Source organism: Tursiops truncatus, chromosome 6 (assembly GCF_011762595.2).
Source record: "Tursiops truncatus isolate mTurTru1 chromosome 6, mTurTru1.mat.Y, whole genome shotgun sequence".
NCBI classification, from domain to species: domain Eukaryota; kingdom Metazoa; phylum Chordata; class Mammalia; order Artiodactyla; family Delphinidae; genus Tursiops; species Tursiops truncatus.
Genome location: NC_047039.1, coordinates 64,251,369 through 64,277,483, shown reverse-complemented (window position 1 = coordinate 64,277,483; position 26,115 = coordinate 64,251,369). Strand labels below are relative to the sequence as shown.

Sequence of the window (26,115 nt, the reverse complement as noted above, 5' to 3'; positions counted from 1 at the left end):
GGTAAGAGGTTGATAAACACTGGCTGTCATCAGCATTGTCATCAGTGTTGTGGCCATCATCATCATTATCTTGGTTCTAACCAAGGCAATGCCATTTGATCGGTTGGCAGTGCTGGCCTAGAGTGCACATCAAATTTCTGTTTCATTTATTTGTTTTCATTCATGTGTTCTTAGAAAAGGTCTAGTGCGCTCTTTTTCATATCTGTTTCATATTAAGCTAATGTATCTATGGGGTTAATTCGTGCAATGTCTGCGTTATTCTCTGTACCATACTTGGAGAGCTGCTAAAATGTTCTTCAATGCAGATCAGTCTCTTAAAATAAACAGACAAGAAGACAAATTGTTTATTTTCTCTGTTGGTGTATTTTCCTAAATCTTTTTGAGGCACTTTTTCTTAGTGAGCAAAACCAAGCCACTGTTGTACCACTTAAGATTTACTGGTTTGCAGTCTTCTCTGACAGTGAAAAGAAACAGTTTATTGATCTGTAACAGAATGGATCACGGCCAAATCTTTTCTGGTTTATACAATTCACTGACATAAGAATCTGCATATCATTAAGAAGACTGAGTCCTCACAATCTGAGGCCACCTGTCAGGCATGAACAATAACTGGGAAAAATCAATACACAATATAAAACTGTTGTTTCTGCACAGACACTGCCGGGATCCACACCCAGTGACAGGCATATTTTGTTATTTTACCAGTGATATGCCTGTGATTCCTAATTTTAGGCTTCCTCCTCATTTTGATTTTATTGTTCAGTTTGGGGGAGGGTGGGAGAGACCAAATTCAATCTGAGGTAAAAATCTTCTGCCAGGTTGAAAGAGGTTCAATAACAGGAGAAAACCTTGGACCAAAGTTTATGAAGCTTGACTAGGAAGATTCCGGGCACATCTCCATCCAAATACCTTGACACATACTTCATTCACCTATAACACAGGCAGCTTGTTTCTTCTGGCCTTCTGTTTGCCCTCAAGAATTTAAATGGTGGTATTTACAAGCCATTATGAAGCAAGAATACAAACACATAGGGCTAGATTGAGGCCAGTAAGCAGTTTTGCTTAGGTTTTGTTGTTGTTGCTTTTAGAAGTATAATTAGTTGAATAATTCCAGAAGCTGGACTTCTTTCTTTTGCCCCCTCATCAACTCACTCATCCTTCTTCAGTTTACCCAGTCCCCACCTTTTTTTCTTAACAAAGCTACATTTGTCAGACATAATGCTCACTCTATCTCTAAAGTCTGCCTTTTGATTCAGCTAGCTCTGACTCTCCAAGTTCAATGCCATGGACCTGAACCAGTGCCTGTTTCCAACAGAATGTCAGGTGATTGCCACATAGAGAGATTAGAGTCATCCTGCCCTCCTGGTGGGCTGCCAGACAGAAACTGGGGACCATCAGGGAGCTGGGAGGCCTTCAGTGGGAGGCTGAGAATCAGGTCTCTGTGGGTAAGCTGAGCAGTAGTCACCGTAGCTGGAAAAGCCATGCAAGGAGCACAGCTGTCAGAAGCAGCCTGTAGAAACCGGTCCTTTAGAGTTTGCACTGAGCTGCTTTCAGTAGTCAGCCTTGAACCATAGTGCAAACCCATTCAAACAGTGAAGAAAATTTCCCTAGCTAAGCAGCAAGAAATTCTCACCCTGTGTGATCAAAGCAATCAGCTGGTTCCTCTTCCTTCCTATTTGTTTATATTTCTAATCTCTTATGATCTCCATGACTGTGGCCTGATAGTTTTCTTTTGCATAGTGTTTTAAAATACTTTTTTCTTTCTTCAGTGCATTTTAAAGCAGATAAAACCAAGTTGACAGGAAGTATCTAATGTTTCTTTTTTAAATAATTGTTATTACAAAAGTAATGAAGGAGCTAAAATCATCCATAATTGCATCACTGAAGGGCAACCACAATGAACATTTTGGCGTATTTACTTCTAATTATTTTAAATAGATGTGTAAATATGTACATATGTATTTTTAACAAAATAGGTTATGACAGAATAGTTTTTTTTAATCATTAAAAGCTCTTAAATGACATCAATGGCTGCATTAGAATCCAGGATAAATGGATATGTTATTTATTTTAGCATTCTGTTTTGAGAAGCTCATGTGGGTTTCTAAATTGACACTTTATTTCTCAGCTTGGAATTCGTTAAGCTCAATTTCTTCGGATTTTGTTGGTTTAGAGTGAGAATTTGGACACAGTGGAAATGGAATATTTCTGTCTGTACCATTGTTTGCTTTCCTTGCCAACATTTTTTTAAATTAATTAATTTATTTATTTTTGGCTGTGTTGGGTCTTCGTGGCTTCGCGCGGGCTTTCTCTAGTTGCGGCGAGCGGGGGCTGCTCTTCATTGTGGTGCGCCCCGGCTTCTCATTGCGCTGGCTTCTCTCGTTGCGAAGCACGGGCTTTAGGCGCACGGGCTTCAGTAGTTGCAGCTTGCGGGCTCTAGAGAGCGCAGGCTCAGTAGTTGTGGTGCACGGGCTTAATTGCTCCACGGCACGTGGGATCTTCCCGGACCAGGGCTCGAACCCGTGTCCCCTGCATTGGCAGGTGGATTCTTAACTACTGCGCCACGAGGGAAGCCCTTGCCAACATTTCTCAAAAGGCATTTTGAAGAAGCAAAGATTGGAGCAGTGGGGTTTTTTGTGTGTGTTTTGTTCTAAATTTTGTGATTGGAATATGTCTTGTAATCTCAGTTAACTTTTAAGCAGAGAATCGATATAAAATAAGAAATATGTTGCCTAACAAACCCTAAATGTTTCAAAACCACATGTCGTGCTGTGTCATTTGAAGTTTATCCAACAGGAAAATAGGAGATTTTGAAGATTTTTTTTTTTTTTTTTAAGACAGGGACTGCCTGGGTCAGATTTATGTTTTAAAAAGACTAGGTCAGTGAAAAACTTGAGCTATCAAGGAAGAGTTCACACGAAGTTTAACCTTTTAAAAAAATGAGCATTTGGTGCAACAGCTGCTTTGGTTCAATTGAGAAAATGAAACTATTGAACCAACATTTGGAAAGGAGGAGAAGTGTCAAAATGAAAAATAGTTTGTGAAATGATACAGAATGATACATATTTGTATTTGAAGGCCACCTTCCTTAAAAAGTCACGTTTCTGGAGAACATATTTTATCTCCCATAAGAGTACTGTGTCTAGAGACCTGCTCTCAGCACCTGTCCACGGGTGCATCTGTGGGTGTGTCACTCTCAACACCCAGTGGCCGGGTCCGGGGCAGTCACCACCTTGTTCCACAGGCTGTCTCTCCCCGCTTCCAATTTGCTCTCTCCATTAGCAGTCATCTTTGTAAACAGAAGTCTAAGATTTAGTGTTGTGCATATTTTTAAATGACCCATTTTGATGGGGCTCTCTTTATTGTTTCAGGTTGAGTGCATTTGGGAACTTGATGCATAAAATTTGCATGACTCCTCACTCCTTTCTGTATCTGTCTTTGGATTCAAGCCAGCATGGCTCACACCACAAAGGTTTACGGCTGTGCCTCAGGTAACTCCATGTTCTGGAGTGTGTGTGTGTGTGTGTGTGTGTGTGTGTGTATTAGTGTGTGTCTTTGCTCAAACTAATTTATTTCTTTTTTAATAATGGGTAAATAGTAAGTTGCCTAGATAACTAGGATTTCAAACAATTTCTGTCCATTGAAGTTTTTTGTTGTTGTTTTGTTTAATCTCTTAGAGAATTTGCTTTTATCTTTAGAGTCTTTATGTACAGAAATCAGCTAGGTAAATTATTACCTAAGTCAATTCTATTGGAGTGTTGAAAGATAAATGTAAAATACTGAATGCTGATGCAAGAATAATGTACACTCCTCTTGCGCTTCTTTATGAGGGATTGAACGATGAAAGAGGAAATGAGTTTGAATGCTTAAAACCAATTCCTAGTATCCACTCCCAAGCAGCTTTTGTTTGTTTAAAGTAACTTTCCCAGAGGGAATGTGCAGCAAACCAAATATATTATGAATCATAAAGACTTGTATTCTTATTATTGCTTTGGTTATGTTAGAGACCTATAGAGTTTGCATATCTATTCCAATATTGCTTATATAAGATTTTGGAGAAATTTATAGAACAAATGCTGAGAAAAGCCTCCTAAGAGACAATATATGACAGGAGATGACAACCTGTCCAAAATGGTACTCTAAGTGTTCATTCTTCTTTTGAGCTATCTGCCAAATAGCAGAACATGTGAGAGCGGTAACTGTGTATGTGGGAATTCTTGTGGAGCGCTTGAGTCCAAGGTCTTCGCTCTGCTGGCTCTGAGCACTGGGTAATGGAGAGAATGTGGGATTGGAATCGGGAGACCCATCTCCTGCATTAACCATGAATTACAGGGCAGGACTATTTCTCCATGTGTAAGACATCAGTAAGTATACCCACCTGCAGGGTTAGAACCAATGAGAGCACCAGAAATGTGCACACAAGTGCCGTGTAAGTTGTAAAACAACAGCAGAAGGAGGAGACCTCTGAATTGGGCCCACCCAGCCCATGTGTGGCTTTCTGTTTTAGCAATCCCAGCTGCAAGTATCCCCTCTGGAAAGATGCTCTAGCTTGCCCCAAACCAAACCCAAATAAACTCAATTGTTCATTATGGAACAACTGATCTTACTCTGTTCATTCTTTTTCCTATCCTTTCTACTGCTCAGCTTCTCAGGACTATTATAGATTCTGCTCAGGACTGCTGTCATTAATAAAATATGAATGACAATACCTAACATTTAATGAGCACTTAGTGTTACCATGGTGCCCAAGATGTTTTGCCTGCATTATCATACTTAATAGTCATAGTAATCCTAGGAGAGTATGCTGTTATCATCACCACCACCACTGTCATCCCTATATGATAGCACAGAAAAGCTCAGTAACTTACCTAAGTGAAGAAAGGAAAGTCAGGATTATTACTTGTTTCTCTAGTCGAATATTTGATAAGGGAAGAGATTGAAACATTGTGAAATTTCTTGAGACTTGTGGGCGGGTTTCAATCCCCCATGATGCTATGGTCTCCCTTCCCTCTCCTGCCCTCAGTTCTTCTCACACACTCAGAGGAAGGGGGCTCGAAGCTGTTGGTGCCTCGGAACGCTCTGGTATCTCTGGCAGAATCAATATATTCAAGGTTTTAGATACTTACCCCAAGTGACCCTAATTCCCTTTCCAACTTGACTTGTCCTGGAGTATCCCTTTTCCTTTGTTCCTGAAGTCTGATGATACAGTTATAACCTTTCTTCCTCACCTGGTGTCCTGCCTAACAGGTCTGGGGACTGAGTCTGAAAGTGAAGAAAAGCTCTCTGATTTGTGACTTCTGGGGTGTCAGGGTATGAATTGTTATTGCACAAAGGTACCTGGACAAGGCAAGGGAAGGTTTTTGTTTAATCACCATGACCTCTGTAAGCCTGTAAGCAAATCTGATTAGAGGCTTAGTCATACACAATTACTTTAATTTTATATATGCATATATGTGTATAAATATATGTATGTACATACACAGGTACATATACATGTATACATTATGTATACATATACATACACATACATATATATGAAACTCATTAGAGAAAATTTTATAATACACAAGTTTAGTGTTTTCCAAAAAAATAAAGCAAGAATTACTGGCAATACCACCACCCTAAAATAAATTTTTTGCTCATTTTCCGTATGGCCTTTAAATTTTTTTTCTTAATTTAATTTATTTATTTAAAAAATTTTTATTGGAGTATAGTTGACTTACAGTGTTGTTAGTTTCTGCTGCACAGCAGAGTGAATCAATTATACATACACATATATCAACTCTTTTTTTAGATTCTTTTCCCATATAGGTCATTACAGAGTTAGAGTAGAGTTCCCTGTGCTCTGCAATAGGTCCTTATTAGTTACCTATTTTATATCAATATACAGTAGTGTGTATATGTCAATCCCAATCTACCAGTTTATCCCTCCCCCGCTTCCCCCCGGTAACCATAAGTTTGTTTTTTTTTACATCCATGACTCTATTTGTGTTTCATAAATAAGTTCATTTGTACCATTATTTTTAGATTCCACATATAAGCGATATCATATGATATTTGTCTTTCTCTGTCTGACTTCACTCAGTATGACAATCTCTAGGTCCATCCATGTTGCTGCAAATGGCATTATTTCCTTCTTTAAATTTTATGCATTTCACATAGTGGAGATAATAGTTATAAAAATCTTTATTTTACATTTTCTTTTCTCACTTTGTATTACAAAAGAAATACCTGCCCATTGTTAAAAAAAAAAAAAAAAGCCAAACTCAAACAATGCAAAAGTGTTTGTGAGTTATAAATATACTTTTTGAAATGTAATTAACATAAGAACATTTACAAACCCAGATTAAGATGGGATAAAGAGAGCTTTATGGAAGCTAATGAAGGCTGGTTACTGATATTTCCCATGAGAAAAAGTTACATTATTTGGATAGTTTAGTGGAAGTTTTAAATGTGGAGTAAATTATATGGTTTTCTTTCATTTTTCCAAAAATAAAGTATAATATTAAATATGCTTTTTTAAACTGTACTTCCCCTAGATGTGTTATGCCCGAAAGGGGTCTCCCTCCCTACCCCTACCCCTGAAAAATCACTGCTTTGGGCTCCATAGACTATGAGGAGAAATCCTGTGTGACGGTGCAGTCAGAGCACTGGCAAAAGAAACACTTTCCACGGTCTTAGGAATAAAGCAGATGCAAAAGAAGACAGATGAGAAAAGTACCACCTAGTTAAACTGTGCCCTTGGCTGCAAAACACACCTGAAGACTGATCATCCCATGTTCACGTCCCTGTTTAGAGTTTAAACTGTGTAAGGGACCATTCCAAGTCCTTTTTATACTCTGACTTCCCCATTGAGTCCTTCAGTTAGATTGGGTAAAAGGTACTGATTTTTTTTTTTTTTGAAATATAGTTGATTTACAGTGTTGTGTTAATTTCTGCTGTATAGCAAAGTGATTCAGTTATATATACATTCTTTTTTCATATTCTTTTCCATTATGGCTTATTACAGGATTTTTTTTTAATATCTATTTATTTATTTTGGCTGTGCCGGGTCTTAGTTGCAGCATGCAGGATCTTCGTTGAGGCATGCGGGATCTTTAGTTGCGGCGTGCGGACTCCTTAGTTGCAGCATGCAGACTCTTAATTGCTGCATGTGGACTCTTAGTTGCAACATGCATGCAGGATCATGGGGTTGAACCGGGGTTGAACCCGGGCCCCCTGCATTGGGAGCGTGGAGTCTTACCCACTGAGCCACCAGGGAAGTCCCTATCACAAGATATTGAATATAGTTCTCTGTGCTATACTGTAGGACCTTGTTGTTTATCCATTCTATATGTAATAGCTTACATCCGCTGACCCCAACCTCCCACTCCATCCCTCCCCCCACCCCCTCCCCCTTATAAGAGCAGTTAGTTAATGCTGTAATTTGTAAATTTATTACAGTACGTTTCAGACATACAAAATACGTAAAGTTTATATAACAAGCACCCATGTACATACCATCACAGCTTAAGACATAAACTTAACTAGTACATGGCAAATATTACTGAGCACCTACAACGTGCCAAACATCGTTCTGGGCCCTGGGAATAGAACAGTGAACAAAACAGGCAAAAATCCCTGCTTTTAGGAATCTTACATTCTAGTGGAAGTTGAAGTCTCCTTGTGGACAGAGTATCCAGATAAAATAGAGGTCATTCTTATACTATAAAAGTATTCATTGTTTATCTGAAATTCAGATTTAACTGGGTGTCCTGTATTTTTATTTGCTAAACCTGGCAACCTTACCTGTGAACCCCTTCCAGATTGCATCTTCCTTCTTACTGGCAGCCCCCTCATTATCAATTGTTTGTCATAGTTTTATCTCTTTTTCACCAGATCCTTTATCTTACTTCTATTGACTGGTCCAGTTTTGTTTTCATTAATTTAAAACATTTTATTATGGTATTATTAAGAGTACCCTAATGTCATTTGTTAATGTAATGACTTATGGACATCATAAATTGCTCATGGCTGACTGTTCTCTTTTTATATAGCCAAGTAGTAAGTAAATGGGGGTCATTGGTTGGGTAAATTGCTGTATTTTTGAAGAATTTAGAGATAGGGACAGTGTGCTTATCCCCAAGTTTTTGCATCATGTTGTAAACTGAGTGTACTGATCGATGCCTCTGTAAACACTAATTAATGTTGTGAAACTTTAATTAGAGCCTAGAATCTCTTTAGAAGCCAAATAACAAGTGGCTTATTTGTCAGATGAAGATAATAATACCTGTCCTACCTTCTTCACAGGATTGTTGTGAATAAAAAATAAAACAATAACCGTAAAAATACAACGTAAAGTGCTGGTCAGATATCAGGAGAAATCACCATCCTTCTTGTTTTGCTATCTCTGTTATAAGTTCCTGATCTAATAAACACTGGCTCAGGTGCCATTGTGCCAGGCTCTGTCGGATGCTGTGATGCTGGGGAAAGAATTGAATTACTGTCCTTTGACAGTTAAATGAAATGGATAGATGAGCATTAGGGAGTGACTTTTTATGCTTGCCATCACCATTTTTATTTCTGTGAATACTTGCCTTTGCTAGTTTATTACAGTTTTTCCCTCTCTTGCTGTTCTCTTTCACAGCCCAAATACATGTGAATTTTTCCAGACAGATGCATACTTACTCATTTAATATACTTATTGAACTACATTAAACATTTGGTTGTCTTTTTTTTTTTTTTTTTTTGTGGTACATGGGCCTCTCACTGTTGTGGCCTCTCCCATTGCGGAGTACAGGCTCCGGACGTGCAGGCTCAGCGGCCATGGCTCACGGGCCCAGCCGCTCCGCGGCATGTGGGATCTTCCCTGACCGGGGCACGAACCCGTGTCCCCTGCATCGGCAGGTGGACTCTCAACCACTGCGCCACCAGGGAAGCCCTGGTTGTCATTTTAAATTAATATAATAACTTTCATAAAATCTTGTTACCCTGGTTAGTTATTTGGCTTCAGGTTTTTTCTCCATGCTGATCTTAAATGAGGTACAAAGGCCACTGATAAGACCTGGCCAACCAGAGAGAGCCAAAGACTCGTGGCCGAGCAGGCAGAAGGCTGCAGTGCAGTACAGCCCACTCTCCGTTGTGTAAATATTTTTTCTGGGCAGGAAGATTTCTCAAACAGAACTCTGAGCCCACTGCAGTGAACCTGACAGCAGAGATTGCGTGCTGTTTGTCAAGTACAAGACAAGACCAATTTGCACTGACTGGTTTGGCTAGAGCCGACCTGGTGTTTTCTGAGACCATCTGTAAAGAATGTCACAGAGCATGGCAGAGGTGGTGTGTTCATGGTGGTGAGTCTTAGACCTGACCTCTGTGTTTGTATTACTCCAAAGACAGAGAGTAAGCTGATTAGAAACTGGGGCTGCTTTAATTCATGGGTACCCTTCTTGACCTTCCAGGGTCTCCTGATACAATCTGCAAGAGGATTAAATGAGTGTTCCTATTTGTACTTTGCATTTTCCCCTAAGCGGTGTGTTCAGTGGTTATCAGAAGAGCTGAGAGGGTAACACAGAGTTGCCTAACATAAAAACATATGTAAGAGCTAGCCAGGATTTTGATTTCTTCTGTTCAATCTCCCTTCCTTATTTTCAGATGGCAAAACACGACTTGCCACCATGGCTAAGCCAGAAGTTGAATATGGAAAATAATTTTCCTTTGTTTGAGGCATTCTGTTGACATTAAAAATCAGAAGTATAGTGTCTATGAAGATCCGATCAAGGGGAAACAGATCAAGGGGAAAGTATGTATTTAAGAAAACTACAAAAAACCCAAAAGTAGAATGATTACAAATAACACGTCCTTCCTGACAGGGGTTATTTTTTTTCTTCGTGTGACGTGTTTCATAGAGCCAAATTAACAAACGTATTCTAATACCATATATATATATATATATATATATATAATATTTGTATATTTAGTATATCGTGCAGTTTCATCCTGTTATTTGATGTGTTTACTAATTGGATTTAATTAGATTATGCCTTTGAACTTCAAATGAAACTTCGTTGTTAGTTATTTGAAGGCTAATTTCACACTGAAGTTTATAAATGAAATAATTTATTTTCTTATAGTGATGGTGTTTGGTAAGATAGTTATTTTTTTAAGTAAGAAGTATTTGCATTTGAATTTCATTACTGTTAAAATGCCAAGACCACCTACAAACAGGGACCCTGGGTTTTAGAATCGTGCTTGTCTGGTTAATCAGAACCCCAGAATTTGTCCCGCCCCCAAGAGGCTCTGAAGAGTCCCTCCCTTGTCAGGGCTTGCCTGTTTTATAAACTTTCAAGGCTTTGGTTTTAAGCTGTAGCCAGCTTCGCCTTAGAAGATTTTTGCTTCAAACCGTGAGCGAGTCATAATGGGTTAAGCATCAGATTTCAGACAGGCGATTAGCTCTCCAGCTAAGCTGAGGAAGGATGACTTATCTCCCAGCAAGTACCAGCTGACTTGGGTGTAAGAAGGATAGAATCCAGGCTCTTGCTAGTCCTGAGTGCTGGGCAAAGTACCCTTCAGTTGTCGATTGCTGCCCTGATACACCGTGGGTGCCAACAAAAAAGAAAGAACACAAAATAAAAGCCCAACAGGGAGATTGGCTATGTTAAGAACTTGAGCTGTTGCTATCATTAGGAGACTGCATAGTGAGGCAAAGGATTACAACAGCCCTTCCTACAAGGACTTGAATATTTTGTGCCCTGCTCACCCGCAGACTTCCCATCGTGAGTATTGACATTTGTGTCTGATTATACACTTCCCCTCTTTCTGGAAGAACTTTGGGTGGGCTAGTTGAGCCCATTAGCTTCCTTCTTCCTGTGTCCCGGATAATTCCTGTTCATCTCTTTGGTGCAATTTCTGAGAAAGGTTTGAATGGGTTTGGAGGAAAATCAGTGACTAAAGCTCACAGTTTCTGCTTTGGGGACCTTTTCTATAAAAGGCTCTTTGATCTGGCATGAAAAATAGTTAGCATAGTTCTCAAATTCACAGAGATAATGAATTCTTGCTGTTTTCTGGCAACATATTTTAAAATGGCATTGAGTAGACTTCTCTAATAAAAAACCTCGAATAAGACCCAACCAGGAAATCAGACTTGGTAAGATTCATTCATACAGTTGTAGAAGTTCTAAGTCAAAAAAAAAATCATGATTCTATCTTTTCTCCCTTGGCTGCCTTATTAGATATTTTTGGAGTGTACTCTATTCCATATGCTATTCATGTTTTAGAGGATAAAGCCTGGCTCTGCTTTTGGGTTGCAGTTCATTATGAAGCCTGAAAACAAGAGAAGTGTTTAAAATATGCAGCCACTTACATATACAGCATTAGTGATCTCAGCTGGCAGTTCTATATGGACAAGTGATCTCACAGCTTAAAAATAAGTATGTAGCTATATTGAGGATTTTTAAAAATAGTGACCAGATTTCTAATCCTAGTAGTTCTTGGAGCAAGCCATGGCTGAAAATTCAGATTGAATAATATTCTATAATATTCAGAAGGCTTTTCTAACCAACAGAATGAAAAGCAGAACTACAGACATGAGGGAGAACTGTACCAAGAGAAAAAAATTATTGGATTCATGGGATTTTTGTTCTTATCCTGAAATTTAAATCTTTGTACTCTTACTTTGTCTTGTTTGTGACAAGCCAGATATGAGTGGTTCGTGACATTTCTACCAGCTGGATCAGAGGTTGTGGACATGGCTACATTTCATCATATAAACCTTTATTTAAAGGAGTTGGTGCTAGAGTAATAGTTTATGGAAGCAATTTGCTATCAATAGTCACAAGTACTAAATTTATTTTAGCTCCTTTTTCTGTGATTTTATTAATTGGAACAGTTCTCTCTCCAAGGGATCTTTTGCATTTTGGACATGATCTCTGTTGGATAGAATCAAGTGATAGTCATGGGATTTTCTGAATTTGATCTCACAGTATCTGGTTTAGTTGATAAATTCCATCAGCTTTGCAAACATTGATTCAACTTGTCCTGCCAGATTTTCCCTTCCCTGTCCACTTTCTGAGTGCCTTTTTCTTGCATCAACTATCTATTAGGCAAAGGCATTTCGAGTGTTTCTGTACAGCAGGCACATTTAAGAGTCTCCTGAAAGGGGACTTCTGTCGTGGCGCAGTGGTTAACAATCCGCCTGCCAATGCAGGGGACACGGGTTCGAGCCCTGATCCGGGAAGATCCCGCATGCCTCAGAGCAACTAAGCCCGTGCGCCACAACTACTGAGCCTGCACACCACAACTACTGAGCCCGCGAGCTACGACTACTGAAGCCCACGCGTCTAGAGCCTGTGCTCCGCAACAAGAGAAGCCACCGCAATAAGAAGCCCGCGCACCGCAATGAAGAGTAGCCCCTGCTCACCGCAACTAGAGAAAGCCCATGAGCAGCAACGAAGACCCAACACAGCCACAAATAAAAAAAAGTCTCCTGAAATAAAGGGGGAGAATATGCCAAGATTAGAAATATAACAGAGGGAGAGAGAGGTGACATTTCTAATAATTCATAAGCCCAACTGCTTAATCTCTTTAAATCGTTAGTCATGTGCATCAGTTCTTACATTCCTAACTAAAACAGGAAAAAGTTCACTCTTCCTCCGCTCTCAGTATTCCCCTCATGTAAGACAGCGTACCCAGCAAGTGACGGCTGGTTTATTTCCTTTTCCCTAGCATTTCAGATTGATTGACGGGGATTTTTTATTCAAATCAGGGCCACCCCATGGCAGTGTTTTTTGAGGCAGCCCATTTGGCATGTTCCCTCCAACTGTGAGGACAAAGCCTGATTTGTCTTCCCATGACCTGGCAGAGGAGGTAGAAGTACCTGCTGGCTTCATGCAGCATGTCCCCTAGCCAGTATTCCACCTCTTCACGTGGTGAGTCAGCCTGATGGTATACTGACTTCTATAGCACAGCAGGGTGGAGACCTGGAAGTCCCTAAGCCGGTCGGGGAGGAGGGAATGGTTTGCGTGTCAAACCACTCCAGCAATGCAGCTTACAGGGAAAAATTGCAAAATACTGAAGCCCTTTGCCGCCAGATTTTTCCATTAGCACCACACTTTACACAGTTTTCAAATCTGCCTCAGGGACAGCTGTTTGGCAATGTGAGGGGAAAAGGTCACGTCACATCATAAGCTCTGTGGTTGGTTACCTGTCAGCCTGTCCTGCAAGGAATCTCAGCAGGCCCTGAGCGATGCCTTCTAAACGCTCATTGATCACACACACACACAAGGAGCCGTGGATTCTCCAAAGGGGGTGCTCGGAAATTATTTGAGAACTGGAAGACAGTGCTGGAACTTACACCACCTCAGGATACTGATTTTAAATGAAGAAATCCAAGACAGAAAAGCTTCCGGAAAGGTAAAGAGGGCTTAGAGCTGGGGGCTTTTCCTCTGGGACGTTATCCCTTGGTTTTCTGGACAGAAAAAGTAGGCTTTCCAAATAGTGGTAAATTTAAGTGAGGGTATAGTTTTTGGACTACCAGAAAGAATGATACAAAACTCAGTAGAAACAATTCAGTGAGTTCATTCATTCAGTAGCTCACTTTTAAAAGACTGCACAGAAATTTACTAGGCAGAGGGCACCTGTTTCCCTTCTTTGTGGAAGGACCAACCCTGAGGTTCTGTGAAAGTGGGTCTGTCTCTGCCTTATTCTCACTACTTTTTGATTTTGTTTTGTTAAGGATGGCTTGCAAGATTAAGGGTCATTGAGCTTTCTATACTTTTGTTATTTTCTCTGTCTCTCCAAACATTTTAGCTTTCATTAAATTTAATCTCTGTTTTCTGCTCTTTATTCTGAGCCTTTGTTTTGGGCCTTATTTTGACAGAAATCATAGTCTATTTCTGTTTCTTCAGTCATAATGCCTGCAAAAATCACAGTTGGCTTTCCCAGTTCTCCGTGGCTCCAGGTAGTAAGAGACCTGCTCTGTCCAAAGAGGTGTGAAAGAAGCAGGGGCTTCTCCACCACCCCAGCTGCTGCTCCCCCACTCCTACCTGCCCTGTAGGCTTTGCGCAAAGCGCTGTTCTCTTTACTTGGATGTCTTTCCTGTATCTGTTTATGTGAGCCCTTCTTATGCTTCAAGTCCTGCTTCCTCTCTTACCTCTTCCAACACGTGTTCTCAGATACTCCCAGTGGGAATTCGCCCATTCCTCTTCTTTATTCCTGGAGAGCTTTGTATTCTGTTAAATAGTTGCCATCACTTGCTTTTATGTAAGCGTTGTAGTTGTGTGTCTCATTAATCTGTAATCTCTGAGGTCTTAAGAGGCAGGATTCATGTCGTCTTCATCTTGGTATGCCCATCGTGGCTTGTGTAGTACCCAGCATAGCCAACAGGCTCAGTGTTCAACCAACAAATGTTTGCAGCCCACCTCCTTGGTGCTGCCTTAACGCTGGGCATCTAATACAGAGCAAGACGCAGGCACAGTGCCTGCTTAGGAATCTGTGGGGTTGAATTGAGCCCTACCAGTTGCCAATCTTAAATTGTCATACTCTTGGCAATTTTCTCCCAGCCTGTTCACCTGGATATTTCCCCTGCATGAACAGGTGGCTTTCACTCTGTCACACATACTTGGATTCTTCCTCCTCGTACCTCACATCTAAGTGGAAGTTGTAGTGTATACTTTCTCTCCATCACGTGCTCTAAGGTAGGCTTAAAATGGTGTTGTCTGTTAAATGCCTTGAGTTCCAGGGAGAGGAGACCAGGTACGATGTGGTTATCCAGAGAGGAGTATTATTGGAGGCCATTTGGAAAGCTCTTTCTAGCTCCCATGGCCTCTTTGCTCCTTTCCCAGCTTGTTAACAATCCAAGCAGAGAGACGTGGGGGAGCTCCAGTCAGTTCCTCTTGCTTATTATCTAGTCTGGTTTGGTGGACTGGTTGAACCTGTGGATGAGAACCTGAGCTGGTGACCTCTAAGGTGGGAGTATGGCCATTGGTCTACCTTCCTTCTCACCCACAGTTTTTTGGGGAAGGTCTCTACAGATCTATCACCCCTTTTAGATGGGAGGAAATAAACTGTCCTTACTGCTTCATCATTTACAGCCTTTATAGTCTCTTTGGTAATCTCAGTTAAAGTTTTAAATCCTTTAGTTTCATGCCCCAGTTCATTTTGTCATTTGGCTTTTTTAAATGTTGATTTCAAATCTCAGATGAAAATATATTGTGAGAAAGTCTTTAGTTTAAACTTAATGAAAGTAATAATCATGAGTCAACCCAGACCGTGAAAAAAACCCAACCCGCAGAAATTCAGCGTGACTCCAGTGTTAAACCTTAAATGTGTTTGGGGGAATGCACTTTGTTGAGTAAGGTTGAACGAAGACAAAGGATTCTTTCCTGACCTTTCAAGATAGGCCCATCATCCACAGCATCCTCTTCCTGATTTCAGTTTCCCAGCTGGAACCTCACACCTCCGCTGGGACACACCCTTTTGGTGTTGGTTGTGGCCTCTTCTTGGAAAATCTCCCTGATGTTCAGTTTTAGGCGCAGATCCTTCTAATCCAGGCAGGTAAAGAGGAGTGCTCTTCCAGCACCCAATGCTGTCCGCACCTAACAGGATGGGAAAGAACTGTAAGCCCTTGCTGGACCTGTCCTGTCCTTCTAATCCCCTTCAAGTCCTGTCAGCCTCCTTGGGCTATGAGGGAGGTTGGTAGAGAAGGAGCCCTGGTGGTGAGGAAGGGAACTGTGCCCACTTTTCTCCGTCACTGCAGTTCCCTTAGACACCCAGGTTTTGGTGTCATATCCCGTTTCAAGTCTGAGAGGAGAGGATGGGTGACGTAGCGTGATAAGGTATTTGAATTCTTTAAGGGTTGAGGGGAAGTCTCAACACAGGTCCTTCATGAGCATGACAGCAGAGCATCTTGCTTTCAGCCTGTCTCTTTTCAGGATGCAGACTTACAGGTAGGGTTTTTGCTATCAAGATTACCTGCGAGAGAAATGGTGGTAGGGATCCTAGGCTGTTGTTTTGGTTGTTGTCTTTGTCTTCAATTTGTTTCAACAAGGACTCTAGCCATTTTAAATGAGAAGAAAAAAAAGTTGGCCACCTGGAAAATGGGAAAAGGAAAGGGATGGAAACAGGAATGAAACTGCATCCCAAATGGATACCATGAAGTCCTTGCTTGGTGTCATACCGAGACCTGGGAGCGTGTTCAGTTTGACCAACCCAAGGTTTTGTTTTAATTTGAATTAATTGCCGGGATTTTTTACATTAGATAATTTCATAGAAAAATACCAATTCCTAAAAAAAAAAAAAATAAACCGATTTCTGCAGCTTATCTTGAAAAATCAAAAGATCTGGATCACTGGATGTGTACTTCCACAGGGCCACAGTCATCTGGAGAGGACAGGTGCCTTCTGGTCGCCCCCAAATCCCTCTGAACCCCTTCCTTTCCATCATTAACCTGGACTCTGAAGGTAGTTGAACTTGTGATCTGAACCTTGAGCCTACTTGAATTGCTTAAGGGGCTGCCCCCAGGTTGGCTGTCAGCTTCCTTGAAGCCAAGGTGAAGAACACACTTAAGAGTTGCAGAGTTTGCTTGGTTTAGAGCCGAGGTTCTCATCCCTCGCTGTGGCAGAGACTCATCTGGGAAGCTTCTAAAGATGCTGATGCCCCTGTCCCCACCACAAGAGATTCTGATTCATTGGGGGTGGGGATGGGGGGACGAGTCAGCAGAACTGTGGCTACTGATATGCTTGGTTGCCATCTCAAAGTCCTGCAGCCACCGTCCAGGGAAGAAGGACCGTTGGGGCACTGTCTGCCAGCCTGGTGTCACAGAAGCCTTTGCCTACAGCCCATTTCCCCTCTCACAAGGAGTCACCTTTCCTGGCTACTCCTCACCTATCTGAGGAAAGGTCTTGAGCACATCTTCATCCTCCCAGATCTCATTTGGTGGCTTCTTCTGTACATAAATTAAAGAAGAGTAGAGGCAGAGAGGTGTCTCTTTCTCCCGACAGTGGGAACCGTTGTGACTGACGCTCTCCAGTCAGAGGAAGCTCCTATTTTTAATTCTTCTCCCATCCCAACTTTTGTCATCCTTGATAAAGGACTAGACATTTACTTGCATACAGTGACTTTTTCTGTTAGACCTTGCCTTCATAGAAGCACACAGACAAAATAACAACCTTCAACCTTTTTGTAGAATAAACTATATTCATATTTATAAAATAAAAATTTAGCAGAATTTTTTTCCAGAATTAAGGAACACTACATTCAGATGCTTTCCTCAGTTTAATTCTTAAGAACGAGTCTTTTGATATTGATACTTACTTTGGAATATAATAATGTGACTAAATAATACCAGAATATTCTCAGAAGTACAGAGGAGAAAATTTCTCTCTTAAAAGCAAATGATAAAACAAGCCTAAGGGGCTTCGCTGGTGGTGCAGTGGTTGAGAGTACGCCTGCCGATGCAGGGAACACGGGTTCGTGCCCTGATCTGGGAAGATCCCACATGCCGTGGAGCGGCTAGGCCCGTGAGCCATGGACACTGAGCCTGCGCATCCGGAGCCTGTGCTCCGCAACGAGAGAGGCCACAACAGTGAGAGGCCCGCGTACCGCAAAAAAAAAAAAAAAAAAAGCCTAAGGAAGTGTTTTGAATGATGGATGTTTTCTAAAACTGGATTGTGGGGATGGATGCATAACGATATACATTAACTAAAGCTCATCAAACTGTACACTTAAAACGGGTGAATTTTATGGTACATAAATATCTCAAAAAAGTTGAAAGTCCAAAAACAAGGAAAAAATTGATCTAACTCAAATCTCTTACCTAATGTGGTGTCGTTGGGTGAAATAACTTGGAAGTTTTTGGATCCTATATTTCAAAGTATCTGGCACTTGAAGCTTTGTTCTTTATTAGTTTGTTATTTCTCTTTGAATCAGTTTATTTGGCGTAAAACAAGCCCAAATGAATTCCACGTCATCTTAAAAAGTTTGATCTTTGTAGCTTCACGCAGGAAAATGTCTGTTTCAAAGATAGTCACTTTTAAAGCACTCAGCCACGAGAACGTGAGTGGAGTGAGGTAGGGTGTGTGCCAGCACTAAGGTGGACCAGTTAGACTCTGCAAATCCAGGGGTTCTTGTAAAACTCTGCCTCTCTCCACATAGCTGTCCCATTTTGAATTTTACAAAACAGGCCATTTAGAGTCATCCTTAATCTTTGTTAATCTCTGTTTTACTGTTTAGAACTAGCTTTTCTTACTTGCCCTGTAGAAGAGTTCAATTAAACTTTATTCCACTAGAGTCAGTCACATTTACCCAATATACTTAGGCACAAGTGAAGAACAGATTTAAAAGAACCCTTTTTTCCCTCTTTTTTTTTTGGTGGTGAATTTAAACCATTAGAGAGACATCTCATTCTTAGTAAACGTTTAAAACAGAAACAAAATGTCGCTCAAAAATATTATCCCCCTAAACCAGAATGCATTTGTTTGGGAACTAATTCTGTGTCTTTGAAAGTCACATGATCTAATTGGAATAAAATGTTTAAGGAACTATGAAAAAAAAAAGGGTTGGGTCTGTGGTTTACAAATGGGAGTGTTTTTAGCCTTCAGATTACATGTTGCATTAAATAAGAATAAACCAAGAAAAGAAATCACTTGCCTCAAGCCCAGCCTGGGTTCAGCATAACACTGAATCATTTCCTTCATAGAACAGCCCTGCGCTATGGCTCAGATTGTGACAGGGAACTTTTCTCAGCACTGGAGGGTTTGGGGGAGGGACTAAGTCAGCAGGAAGAATGACACATTTGCCGCCTTTCAGTCTGTGTTCTTCCTAGAATTAGCAGGTTTATAGCTGTATTTCTAGGTTAGCACTTCATGTGTCTGAAGGATATGAGCATAGTTTGTTTGAAAAATTGGAAGGGGCATGTGAGAGGTCTGTCTTTACCTCTGGGTTAAGATCCTTGCTAGCAGTTTCGTTCATTGGTAGTTTTTGCTGTCTCACTGACGCCGAGAGTCCTGGAATTAAACCCCGTGGCCAGCAGGCTGTTAGTTGGTCAGGAAATTCCAAATGGGTATAAATAAATGCTCTGCAGCAGCTCCTGGGCTCTTTGCCTGCTAACGTGTGCAGGCCCTTTAATGCTGAGGGAAGTGGGCCTGAGACTTGGCTTCCTGCTTGCTGAAAATTACAGTTATTTTGTTTCTGGGTGGGTAAGTAAGAAAGCCCAAAAAAAGAAAAATAGAGGAGAGTGTGACATTTGGATGGGGGTTGGTGAAATATAAACTCAAGCTCTCTATGTTATAAAAAATATTTGCTTTTCTTACAGGCTGGAAAGAATAACTCAGTCCTGGATTTTTGGTTCAGTGACAGTTTCAGCTTTAGCCCGTGGCTCTAACATAAAGATGTCATTGTCGTGGGAGTGTGAGGTTGTATGTATATGTTAAGGTCTGAGTTGTTGAGTTTATGGCTTACTTAAATCACAGAATTTCCTTTCTTGTTAGTAAATCCGTTTTTGGTCATTTGTTTTGAGCTCTGTTTTTCTAATAGGGAGCTGCTCAGTGTGCCTTAAAGCCGGTTTCTTTTTCTTATGTAAATACTGTAAAACAAAATAAGGACTGGGATTCATATAATTACTTGAGCCCCACCCCCCAGAAAAGGAAAAAAAAAAAAAACTGTAATGCTTTGTTAGAAAAGCCTTTCTGTCCCAAAGTCCTAGCTTGTGCTGCTTCTCTGCTTTTCACAAAATTACTCTCTGGCACATGTCCTGTGTATGCTTAGAGCAACGTGTTATTTTTTTTTTTTTGGTTTTGGTTTTTTGTTTTTGCGGTATGCGGGCCTCTCACTGTTGGTGGCCTCTCCCGTTGCGGAGCACAGGCTCCGGACGCGCAGGTCCAGCGGCCATGACTCATGGGCCCAGCCGCTCTGCAGCATGTGGGATCTTCCCGGACTGGGGCACGAACCCGTGTCCCCTGCATCGGCAGGCGGACTCTCAACCACTGCGCCACCAGGGAAGCCCTCAACTTGTTATTTTTGAAGAAAGTTTGGAAAACAGCATTTAGTCCCCAAGCTGTGTCTCATCTGTGCATGCATGACAAATTTAGGCTCTAGTTCATCAGTAAGTCTTTAAATTAGACAGTGGACATTAGAAGGCAGCTCTGCTGAGGCTGGTGAGAACAAGTACTGAAATGCCCGTGGTATCTTGACTATTACGAGACAGATTGTGGGTAGAGTCGCTGCATCTTCTAGTTGGCACTGAACACTGGAGAAGAGGGCCATTATGTGACCCTCCCGGCCTCTGTAATGTCACGTCCTCCTTACTACAATGTGTCCTTTATTAACACATTGCCCATTCCATTCCCAGGAACTGTAACCCTTTCCACTTTCTTCCCTCTCACTGCTCACCTGCAGCCTGGCTTCTGGACTTCTAAGGCCTGCCCAGGATAGGACTGATGATACAGCAAAAGGAAGCTGCATTTGGGGATTGTTAAGTTGTGCCCCTTGTTACCATGCAGCTGGAAAGTGCTGCCCAATGGAGTGGGCAGAGAGCAAGGCCCAGGGCTCTGTATGAGTTCCTCTAGTCTGACAACTGCTCTAATTAATTTCTTCCTTCACTTGCTCACATAGCATGCGATGTTATGGAATTTTGTGTGAAGTATAGTGAAAGGGTCATGGTCTGGAAGCAACCTTTGGAAATCATCGAGTTCCACCAGTCCCCTCATTTTATGCGTACAAACCTTGTCACTGAGTGTGCAATTCCAGACCCTTGTTGCCCATTGCTTGTCTGTGAACTAGGAAGTATTTATGGCTCCTGGACTTGTTTTATGAAAAAATTATACCGCCCCCCGCCCCCAAGTTTAGGCAAGCCATTCTGGATGACTGCATGGAAATGCAGTCAGTGGTTCTAAAGCACACGTCTCTGCACAGTGTGTTAAAGAATGCTCTACTCTTATGACTTCAGTAGAGATAGAAGAATGAGATTGTTGATAAAAATTAGTGCCTGCCTTTGTCCTCTTATTGTGAGAAGAAAATATCTTAACTTGGTCGTAATATACTTTTAAAGATTGGGGAAGTTTTTCCACTTTTACTTTTTATTTTACTTCCTTCCTATGCATAATTGATGCTGGACTAGGGCTCCCTGTATACCTAACCAGCACCCATACTCCACTCCCCTGAGCCCTAGTGTGCACACACATACACATGAACATCCTCTGCAGGGCCCAGCCAGCATCTCCCTCAGCCAGCAGAAACCAATTTAGATGCTTAGCAAACTCGATTTTGAAAAGCATCACAAATACCTCAAACCCTAGCTTTGTGGGGGTAGGGGGAGAAAAAGCAGGGTGGAGGGAGAGGAGTTCTGGACTATCTGGATGCCAGGGCTGTGTGCTTCACCAAACAACAGAGGGTGGTCCAATAATAGTAAATAATAATAGTAGTCTGCCGACATAGCTCTAAGTACTCCACAGAAACACTGAAGCAGGTCTCTTATTTTCCCAGTTATACAGCTGGAACAGAATCTGACTTGCCAATGGCTGGAAAGTGGCAGTGGCAGGATTCGAACCCAGGCAGTCTGGTCCCAGAGTGCCTGATTTTAATCACTACAGCTCTTCCTCCACCATACTTAATTAACTGGTGCATGCCTAGACATGGGGTTTTTCATTTCACCGAATACCGAGCATGCTGTGTGCCAAGCACCATGCTGTGCACTGAAAGATAGAAAAGTACTACTTGGCTTCTGCCCCACAGCACACCTGAGTCTGCTGGGGGAAGACAGGCATGCGCCTGGCAGTCACAACACAGGTCAGTACGCGTTAGCAAAGAGTGCTAGGAGAATGGAGGGAAGAAGGTGACCAGTTCTTTCCAGGACAGAGCAGTTAGGGATAAGGGAAGACTCTACAAAGGATGGGATATTTGGGTTGGGCCCCTAAGGGGAAAGCAGCTAATTCTGACAGATGGAAGAAGCTGGGGAAGGGCATGCCAGGTAGAGGGAACAGAGTGAGCAAAGGCAGATAGGCTTAAAGTTGCTTGGTTGGTTGAGATTCGGAGTTGGGGTGGTGGGCGGAGGGAGGAAACTGGGAAGTGCTGGATTGGGGCAAAATTGTTGAAGACTTTTAATGCAACAGAAAGGAACTTTTGGACTTTGTTTTCTATAATGGGGCTTCTGGCAACCAATCTGCAAAATTAATATTTGAGGAGCTCTATAAGTTTCCAGGTATACCTCAAACAAATGTAAAATTCCTCAAAGAATATGTAATATAGGAGAGCAGAGACATTAGGCTTGATAAAAAACAGGCCGCTTAATTTGCATATGAGCAAGCAGCAGAGTGTTGGCTGTGCTCCCTGGTGACTCACACTGACTGCTCTCATGTACCCCAAAGGTACTGGAGGCACAAGTAGAGGAGGTTATTATCATCTCTATCTATGTAATTTATTTTGAAATAATTTCAAACTTAGAGAAAATTTATAAAAGAACTCTCATGCATCCTTCATCCAGATTCAGATTCCCCAGTGGTTAATATTTTGCCACATTTGCTCTGTCTCTTTTTGCATGTATATATGTGCTTGTGTGTGTGTGTGTATGTGTATAAAGACATGCATTTGTCATATCTCTTTAATCGCCTTTGATCTGAAACAGTTCTTAGCCTTTCCTTTCTTTGATGACCTTGACAGATTTAAAAAAATATATATGGAATCTAAAAAGAAAAAATGGTACTGATGAACCTACTTTCAGGGCAGGAATAAAGATGCAGACATAGAGGATAGACTTGAGGACACGGGTGGGGGGAGTGGGAAGCTGGGGCAAAGTGAGAGAGTGGCGTGGACCTATATACACCACCAAATGTTAAATAGATAGTGGGAAGCAGCCGCATAGCACAGGGAGATCAGCTTGGTGCTTTGCGATGACCTAGAGGGGTGGGATAGGGAGGGTGGGAGGGAGACTCAAGAGGGAGGGGATTTCTGTGCATTAATTTTGTATCCTGCTACTTTACCAAATTCATTGATTAGCTCTAGTAGTTTTCTGGTAGCATCTTTAGGATTCTCTATGTATAGTATCATGTCGTCTGCAAACAGTGACAGCTTTACTTCTTCTTTTCCGATTTGGATTCCTTTTATTTCTTTTTCTTCTCTGATTGCTGTGGCTAAAACTTCCAAAACTATGTTGAATAAGAGTGGTGAGAGTGAGCAACCTTGTCTTGTTCCTGATCTTAGTGGAAATGGTTTCAGTTTTTCACCACTGAGGACAATGTTGGCTGTGGGTTTGTCATATATGGCCTTTATTATGTTGAGGAAAGTTCCCTCTATGCCGACTTTCTGCAGGTTTTTTTTAATCATAAATGGGTGTTGAATTTTGTCTAAAGCTTTCTCTGCATCTATTGAGATGATTGTATGGTTTTTCTCCTTCAATTTGTTAATATGGTGTATCACATTGATTGATTTGTGTATATTTAAGAATCCTTGCATTCCTGGAATAAACCCAACTTGATCATGGTGTATGAATGGGAGAAAATATTTGCAAATGAAGCAACTGACAAAGGATTAATCTCGAAAATTTACAAGCAGCTCATGCAGCTCAGTAACAAACAAACAAACGACCCAATCCAAAAATGGGCAGAAGACCTAAATAGACATTTCTCCAGAGAAGATATACAGATTGCCAACAAACATATGAAAGAACGCTCAACATCATTTATCATTAGAGAAATGCAAATCAAAACTACAATGAGATATCATCTGATACCACTCAGAATGGCCATCATCAAAAAATCTAGAAACAATAAATGCTGGAGAGGGTGTGGAGAAAAGAGAACACTTGCACTGCTGGTGGGAATGTGAATTAGTACAGCCACTATGGAGAACAGTATGGAGGTTCCTTAAAAAACTACAAATAGAACTACCATATGACCCAGCGATCCCACTACTGGGCATATACCCTGAGAAAACCATAATTCAAAAAGAGTCGTGTACCACAATGTTCACTGCAGCTCTGTTTACAATAGCCAGGACATGGAAGCAACCTAAGTGTCCATCAACAGATGAATGGATAAAGAAGATGTGGCACATATATACAATGGAATATTACTCAGCCATAAAAAGAAATGAAATTGAGTTATTTGTAGTGAGGTGGATGGACCTAGAGTCTGTCATACAGAGTGAAGTAAGTCAGAAAGAGAAAAACAAATACCGTATGCTAACATATATGTGGACTAAGAGAAAAAAAAAAAAGGTCATGAAGTACCTAGGGGTAAGATGGGAGTAAAGACACAGACCTGCTAGAGAATGGACTTGAGGATATGGGGAGGGAGAAGGGTAAGCTGTGACAAAGTGAGAAAGTGGCATGGACATATATACACTACCAAACGTAAGGTATATAGCTAGTGGGAAGCAGCCGCATAGCACAGGGAGATCAGCTCGGTGCTTTATGACCACCTAGAGGGGTGGGAGGGAGGGTGGGAGGGAGGGAGACGCAAGAGGGAAGAGATATGGGAACATATGTATATGTATAACTGATTCACTTTGTTATAAAGCAGAAACTAACACACCATTGTAAAGCAATTATACTCCAATAAAGATGTTTAAAAAAAAAAAAGAGGGAGGGGATATGGGGACATATGTATGCATATGGCTGATTCACTTTGGTGTACAACAGAAACTAACACAGTATTGTGAAGCAATTATACTCCAATAAAGATCTAGTAAAAAAATAAAATAAAAATAGAGACCTGGGAATTCCCTGGCGGTCCAGTGATGACTCCGCGCTTCAACTGCCGGCGGCCTGGGTTCGATCCCTGGTCGGGGAACTAAGATCCTACAAGCCACATGGTGCAGCCTAAAAAAAAAGAGAGACCTGTCCTTCTGTAGGATGTCTTTCAGGTAGGATCCATGAACATTTCCCGATTCAGGCATGCCTTCCGGGTGGAAACCTAAGAGAAATGAAACTGTGCTCTTCTCAGAATATGACCTCAGGGGCACGCGTTGGTAGCCTTGATCACCGGGTCCACGTGGTTCTTGGTCAGCTTTCTGCACCATACCATCACTATTTTTCTCTTTGTGATTGACACGTATTTTGTGGGAGGCGTTCTGAGGCCACACCAATATCCTGTTCTTCAGTAGGAAATCTCTACACACTAGACTTAGCAGCCGTTGATGATTCCTGCCTGAGTCAGCTACTGTTAATAATCGTTGTTAAATGGTGATTTTCTGTTTCCAGGATTCTTTCTTTATTTATTGAACTATAAATTGGCACTATATTATATATTATAGCATTATGGACTCACAGATACCTGATTTATTCAGTGGATTGAAATCTGCTACTATCATTAATCATATTATTTTGATGCCCAAATTATCCCAGATTTGGACAGTGGAACCTAAGAGAGTTTTGGAGCCAGCTAGACCCCTGACACTTATTAAATAGTTCATCTGATGTGTGCTGACACTTGAGGTTAGTAACTAGTAGGTAGCACCTGTTATCTGAGTTCTAAAGGTGGTATGCACCTCAGGCAACAGGCGTCACCTGCAGCAAGATCCTTGTCAGGCAGGTAGACAGAGCACTCAGGTGACTAGAGGCAAGCCGATCTGAAGTTCAGCTTGTCAGAGACCATGTAGTAGGTAGAAGTCTTGAATTTTCAGAGTGTATTGCTTACATTCTCCCAGACCCTCTCCTTTGTCTTTAGCCTTCCCTTGGGTAACTCAGGCCCTGGTCAGCGTGGGCAGAGAAGTAGGGGCTGGGGCTGGGAGCACACTATGGGTTGGCAATAGCATGCCACCCATTCTTCCCTCTCTCCTCCACGAAGACACTTGCTGGCTGCCAGGGTCAACATTGTCTTTGCTACACAGAGATTTTCAGTGCCTGCTGTGCCCATTCGAGTTTCAAATATGGAGCAAGTTTGTGCTCTGCATCTCAACATGCTAAATCAGAGCCTGCATTCCCTGAAATATCCTCTCTTCTTTCTTCCTGCCCTCACCCATGCCACCCCTGTTCCTCCCAGATTAGATTTATCATACTTCTCAAAAGGAAATCCCATCATTTTTCTCTGCAGTGAGTCATCCATTAGTTTAAAGAAAAATATTTTCTTTTTTATTAGCAGAATGAGGTCATAGATAGAGCCCCAGAGGATGAGTACAAAGACTGATCCCTGTCTCTAGCTCTGCCCAGAG

The 26,115-nt window shown here is 41.5% G+C and overlaps 1 protein-coding gene and 1 long non-coding RNA gene across 8 annotated transcripts in view; both read left to right on the top strand.

Annotated features, from left to right (window-relative positions):
* KANK1 (KN motif and ankyrin repeat domains 1) overlaps positions 1 to 26,115 on the top strand; it is a 193,853-nt gene that overhangs the window by 130,132 nt on the left and 37,606 nt on the right. For all 7 annotated transcript variants that reach the window (XM_033858139.2, XM_073806181.1, XM_033858142.2 and 4 more), the window contains exon 3: positions 3,372 to 3,491. In XM_033858139.2, coding sequence (XP_033714030.1) covers positions 3,455 to 3,491 — 37 coding nt within the window. In that variant the 5' untranslated portion in view covers positions 3,372 to 3,454. The remainder of the gene's footprint in view (positions 1 to 3,371; positions 3,492 to 26,115) is intronic.
* LOC141278975 (uncharacterized) lies at positions 10,355 to 24,390 on the top strand. Its single transcript, XR_012332535.1, has 3 exons — positions 10,355 to 10,751; positions 12,182 to 13,386; positions 23,408 to 24,390. It is a non-coding gene; the product is annotated as an uncharacterized lncRNA (long non-coding RNA).